Source organism: Oncorhynchus kisutch, linkage group LG4, assembly GCF_002021735.2.
Source record: "Oncorhynchus kisutch isolate 150728-3 linkage group LG4, Okis_V2, whole genome shotgun sequence".
Classification (NCBI taxonomy): domain Eukaryota; kingdom Metazoa; phylum Chordata; class Actinopteri; order Salmoniformes; family Salmonidae; genus Oncorhynchus; species Oncorhynchus kisutch.
In genome coordinates this window covers 71,995,467-72,001,843 of record NC_034177.2, presented here as the reverse complement: position 1 = coordinate 72,001,843, position 6,377 = coordinate 71,995,467, and the positions used below count along the sequence as shown (strand labels likewise).

At 41.2% G+C, this 6,377-nt stretch overlaps 1 protein-coding gene across 1 annotated transcript in view; it reads left to right on the top strand.

Moving 5' to 3' along the window:
* The first annotated feature begins 1,008 nt into the window (after nt 1-1,008).
* LOC109889958 (E3 ubiquitin-protein ligase NEURL1) overlaps nt 1,009-6,377 on the top strand; it is a 61,092-nt gene continuing 55,723 nt past the window's right edge. Inside the window, exon 1 of the mRNA XM_020481821.2 lies at nt 1,009-1,322. Within this exon, the coding sequence (XP_020337410.1) occupies nt 1,208-1,322 (115 nt within the window). The 5' untranslated portion in view covers nt 1,009-1,207. The remainder of the gene's footprint in view (nt 1,323-6,377) is intronic.

Genomic DNA, 6,377 nt, shown 5'->3' with positions numbered 1-6,377 from the left:
ACCCAGATTTGTCCGTTGGACTGCCAGACGGTGAAGTGTGATTCATCACTCCAGAGAACGTGTTTCCAATGCTCCAGAGTCCAATGGAGGCCATCTTTACACCACTCCAGTCGACGCTTGGCATTGCACATGGTGATTTTAGGCTTGTATGCGGCTACTCGGCCGCGGAAACACATTTCATGAAACTCCCAACTAACAGTTATTGTGCTGACGTTGCTTCCAGAGGCAGTTTGAAACTCGGTAGTGAGTGTTGCAACCAAGGACAGACAATTTTTATGCGGTACGTGCTTCAGCACTCAGTGGTCTCGTTCTGTGAGCTTGTGTGGCCTTTCACTTCACGACTGAGCTGTTGTTGCTCCTAGACATCTCCACTTCACAATAACAGCACTTACATTTGACTGGGGCAGATCTACTGTAGCAGGGCATAAATTTGACGAACTGACTTGTTGGAAAGGTAGCATCCTATAACGGTGCCACGCTGAAAGTCACTGAGCTCTTCAGTAAGGCCATTCTACTGCCAATGTTTCTCCGTGGAGATTGTATACCTGTGTGCTCAATTTTATACACCTGTCATCAATGGGTGTGGCTGAAAAAGCCAAATCCACTAAATTGAAGGGGTGTCCACATATTTTGTATATATAGTGTAGATTGCAGATGATTTTAGCTATTAAACCTAAGCTGTGTTTACACAGGCAGCCCAATTCTGATATTTTTTCCACTAATTTGTCTTTTGACCAATCATATCAGATTTATTCAAAAGTCCAATTAGTGAAAAAATAAATGCATAATTTGGCTGCCTGTGTAAATGCATCATAAGGTAGCTACAAGTAAATTGGTGGAATTTCCCTGCATTGGTAAAACTATGTACACCGTTCAGATTTCCTATAGCTGGTTTCCTCTTAGTGCATACTGGTTTTGGGCGCGCTATGCTTGTTTACCGAAAAATGCGGTCACGTAGGCTATTGTCGACTTCAAAAGGAGAAAAGTTGGAAGGCACCTTCCTCGGTAGTATCGACAGTGTTAATTGTTATTCTTGAAGCTCCACCTCCACATTTTATGTTAATTTCAACGTTATTCTGCGCTGCGTGTGGGACTGCTTTGTAGCCTATCTGCGGCGGTCCAATGTAAATAGCCTTGGACAGCCACTAACTACACTGAGGGTAAACGGTGTTTGGAGAGAACGAAATCGTGATTATCTGATTATGTTATGTTGACAGCCAAGGAGCGCATGTCTGTGAATATTTTATCTAACAAAACCAGAGAAGAGGAACTCACCTTGTATTTAAACATGGGAGGTCAGATAACAAGACATACCCTATACGGTAAGGATATTTAACTTTTTTGGGGTGGGGGGGGGGGGGGGGTAGCCTATATTCGATTATTGATTGCGTATATTTAGCAATAATAAAAACGTTGCTGATGGGATATGCTACAATGTAAACCTAGAGGCAAAAATTGCATAATTTGAGGATGATTCTAAATTGATTAAGTGTCAGTTTATCCCTCACAGAAAGAAATGAGTGAGCAAGAAATGTTGTTAAAGTATTATGAATGCTCTAGCTATGACTTGTGTGCTTTTTAATGTTAGATGCATGCTAACGTTCAAACACAATTATAGCAATGCAATATTCTGTTATGTGCAGCAACGTGAATGTTCAAGAATTAACTTCGTATTTGCATAGTTGCAAATTGGCTGATGGTATTTATATCTCTTTTTTTTTATTTGCTACATATTTTCTTCAGATTACAATTTATGGTTAAGTATATCTGGGATGATTGAGCCAAATAACTGGACTTGAAGTTATCAATGTGGAGAAATGGTGTTCCTTAATTATTATTATTTAAATCGTTTACCTTGCCTAGTATTTGTAAACAGTGTGCCTCTCATTGACTGCCCAAGTGTCCAATCAGTTGTCTGATACTCCACAAGACCATATGCAATGACATAACTAATCTAATTAATCATGTTAAATTACTCTAAATTAATGCATATAGTCTGCAGTTCTCCTCTGATTATTTGTATGTTTTATTTTAACTAGGCAAGTCAGTTAAGAACAAATTCTTATGTACAATGATGGCCTCATAGTGTAATACATTGTATTTGTTTTTTTGTCCCTTGTCAGATAAATCTCTATGATGAGGCTATAATAAGAGGTTCTAAACTTGTATAAACATTCATATTTTATTGGTCACATACACATATTTATCAGATGTTATTGCGGGTGTAGCCAAATGCTTGTAAAAGAGCCTGAAACAAGGTGTCTATTGGCACCATCTTGGTGAACGTCACAAACCACTTTCCTAGCTATGTAATCCATCTTTCCTGGCTATGCAATGATACAGAGATTGTGTGCAATGTACAGTATATGATATACTTAAGCAATAAGGCCCGAGAGGGTGTGGTGTATATGGCCAATATACCACGGCTCAGGGCTGTTCTTAGGCGCAACGCGGAGTGCCTAGACACAGCGCTAAGCCATGGTATATTGGCCATATCACAAACCCCCAAGGTGCCTTATTGCTATCATAAACTGGTTACCAACGTAATTAGAGCAGTACAAATAAATGTGTTGTCATACCTGTGGTATACCACAACTGTCAGCCAATCAGGACCATGCCCCAGGACTACCTGACATGATGACTCCTTGCTGTCCCCAGTCCACCTGGCCATGCTGCTGCTCCAGTTTCAACTTCCACCTGACTGTGCTGCTGCTCTAGTTTCAACTGTTCTGCCTTATTATTATTCGACCATGCTGGTCATTTATGAACATTTGAACATCTTGGCCATGTTCTGTTATAATCTCCACCCGGCACAGCCAGAAGAGGACTGGCCACCCCACATAGCCTGGTTCCTCTCTAGGTTTCTTCCTAGGTATTGGCCTTTCTAGGGAGTTTTTCCTAGCCACCGTGCTTCTACACCTGCATTGCTTGCTGTTTGGGGTTTTAGGCTGGGTTTCTGTACAGCACTTTGAGATATCAGCTGATGTACGAAGGGCTATATAAATACATTTGATTTGATTTGATCAGCATTCAGGGCTCAAACCACTAAGTTTATAGTTTACATTAGACCTCACAGGTAGGAGAGGTCTATTAGAAATGTGAAATTATAGTTGTGACAGCCAGGGTAGTGCACACCCTAGGCTTCCCAGTGGCCCTAGGCAGCCAGATGCCCTTAGAGTCAGATCTAGGAACATCTTACTTAAACCCAGCTAAACCTTGACCATCAGCAGGTCCAATGTAAAACTGACATTAGATCAGTGGTTAGGGCCAACCTCCACCTGTCCCTTTCAGAGATGACACAGTGTGACAACCAAGCTGCTGTAACACACTTGCCCTGTGCTCTCCAGGGCTGCTGCCTCTGAGCTTTTGTCCCACATTAGCAGGTCACTGAGCCCTGATGTTTACGTAATGTCAAGTCTGGAAAAAAGACTCCAGAGCGGGGCAGCGGGCCAGGTGTGACTGCCTATGGCGGTCTCTGGCTCTGTCTATCCAGTCTTCACTGTTTGGTTCCCCTGACCAATCAATGACGATTGAGCTCTGAGCAATATTCCCCTTCCTTAACCTGAGTGCCTGATGCTTGTCGTGGCACTTCTCTTTATCATGCCCAGTCTCTGCTCAATGTTATGCTTGACATCTCTGTCTGGCTGCATTGCTCTCAAGACATGCCCAGAGAACCTCTGTGCCGTTGAGGAGGTAGGCACTGACCTTCTCAGACAATCCAATGTAATGCTGAAGGTAAATAAGCATAAATAATTCAACTCTATCAATGTGGCAGCAGTAGTAGCAACAAGCAAAATGCATTTGGCATTTGTGAGGTCTTTTGTAAACTAATTTTGGACTTGAGTCAACCAAAAGTGTTTGTTTTGTATGTTCTGGCATGTCATGCATTATCATTTGCTTGGCCAGTGGTTGAATACAATACACCCTTTTATGTTGCCATCAAACAATCTGACATGATGAATAAAATATGGTTACTTGATTTATTATGACTTAATTTAGGACCATTGTTGTACATAGAGAACCATTCATCATTTTTATGTAGCCCAGGGACAGACGTGAATACCTCAAGTCAGTAGTGTATACTCTGACAAATAGGCTGTACTTTTCCTATGCCAGTTCAGCCTGAACAATTCGTTGGAGTTCTCTTGGCAGCCACAATCTAAAAGAGTTTCAACAATGGAGAAAATAACTCTGTAGAAACACATGACAAATTCTGTGCTGCTTTATCTTTGGTTAATTTCCTGGTCAAAATGTGTTATTCAAATGATGCTATATGTACATCCATGGATAGATATGAGACTGTTTACCTTGCAGAATATTTCTGTCTTGAAATTGAAGTGACTGCATTCGCAGAAGCCCCATGATTCTCTGTTGCCAATATAAGCTGCCTAATTGAAATGTCTCCTGGGTACACTGAAAAGGTCTTGACCCCTAAAGGTCAGGAGCAATAATAACTTTCTATCCCTAAGAAATTAGACTAGGGATACTCTCCCTCTCTCACACACACACACACACACACACACACACATACACACACACCCCTCTTAATTAGGCGAATGTGCTCCTCTAGTTGTTGATCCTTAGACCTTTTGCTTTTTAGTGCAGTGCCCTGGTGACAGACCAGTGTTGACCTGCTCCCAAACCTCTGCTGGTTTATACTGTAGGTTTGTAAAGAACAGGTATTTGTGATATTATCTTCATATTATTATAAAATATTATTTGTGACTGTTAATTTGACAATCGGCTAAGTGCAAGTCATAAAACAACATTTGGTACATATGCCTCATTCCCACACAATTGTCTGTTGAATAAGTCATTATTTGGGATGATCTCACCAGAAATATCTTCCTGACAACTCAATGTCCTTGGCATTGTTGTATTGCTTTGAAGGGAGATGTGAAAATGTGAATGGGGAAAAGGAGATTAGGGGAATAGCCTAACTGTTGATTTTTTTGCACATACAGTGGCACAACCCACGCCTTATCAGTCTACAAAAAGGCAGATGTGAGAACAGTAGATTTGGAGTCAATTAGAGCTGCATTGAAGAATGTATGTGTAGAAGCTGGCTATTACCCATGATTCATTCTTTGGTATTTACTACAAGTCAGATGCATCCCAAAGTAGCTTTGTAGTTTTTTTTTTTGTGTTATGCTATTCTTTGACTCTCTTGAACTTTCTCACTCATTATTATTCACCATTCATTCAGCATTTTCCGTAATCATGGTAGCATTCACATCCACATCCACATGTAGAAGTGTTTAGAAACATATTATATTCTTATTTGCAATAAAAGTGACTCCAAAATGACACAATACATTATTTACCATTAATTCCTATTGGGCACACAACCAAAACTAAACTAACCAAAACACACAACCAAAACTAACTGCAAATGCATCCAACAAGTTTGTAGAGTCAATCAATCAAATTGATTTATAAAGCCCTTTTTACATCAGCCGATGTCACAAAGTGCTATACAGAAACCCAGCCTAAAACCCCAAACAGCAAGCAATGCAGATGTAGAAGCACGGTGGCTAGGAAAAACTCCCTAGAATGTCAGGAACCTAGGAAGAAACCAAGAGGAACCAGGCTCTGAAGGGTGGCCACTCCTCTTCTGACCTCTTCTGCCGGGTGGCGATGATAACAAAACATGGCCAAGATGTTCAAACGTTCATAGATGACTAGCAGGGTCAAATAATAATAACCACAGTGGTTGTAGAGGGTGCAACAGGTCAGCGACCTTAGCAGTAAATGTCAGTTGGCTTTTCATAGCCGATCATTCAGAGTTAGAGACAGCAGGTGCGGTAGAAAGAGAGAGTCGAAAACAGCAGGTCCGGGACAAGGTAGCACGTCCGGTGAATAGGTCAGGGTTCCATAGCTGCAGGCAGAACAGTTGAAACTGGAGCCGCAGCACGACCAGGTGGACTGGGGACAGCAAGGAGTCATCAGGCCAGGTAGTCCTGAGGCATGGTCCTAGGGCTCAGGTCATCCAAGAGAAAGAGAGAGAATTAGCAGGAGCATACTTAAATTCACACAGGACACCGGATAAAACAAGAGAAATACTCCAGATATAGCAGACTGACCCTAGCCCCCGACACATAAACTATTACTGGAGGCTGAGACAGGAGGGGTCGGGAGACACTGCTGTAATCATTGCATGATAGGAATATGGGATCAAATACTGACCTTTTGACTACTTTATTTATAAGAATCTTTAGGGTGTCAATAGTTTTGACACCAACCTTTTTGAGAAAAAAATGGTTACTTGATAAACAAAATCTCTTTCTCTGAGCAATTGTATTAGTATAAAATATAATTTCCCCCCCAAAAATGTAGCATACAATATAGCTCAGTATTTGAATGATTTATTTAAGACA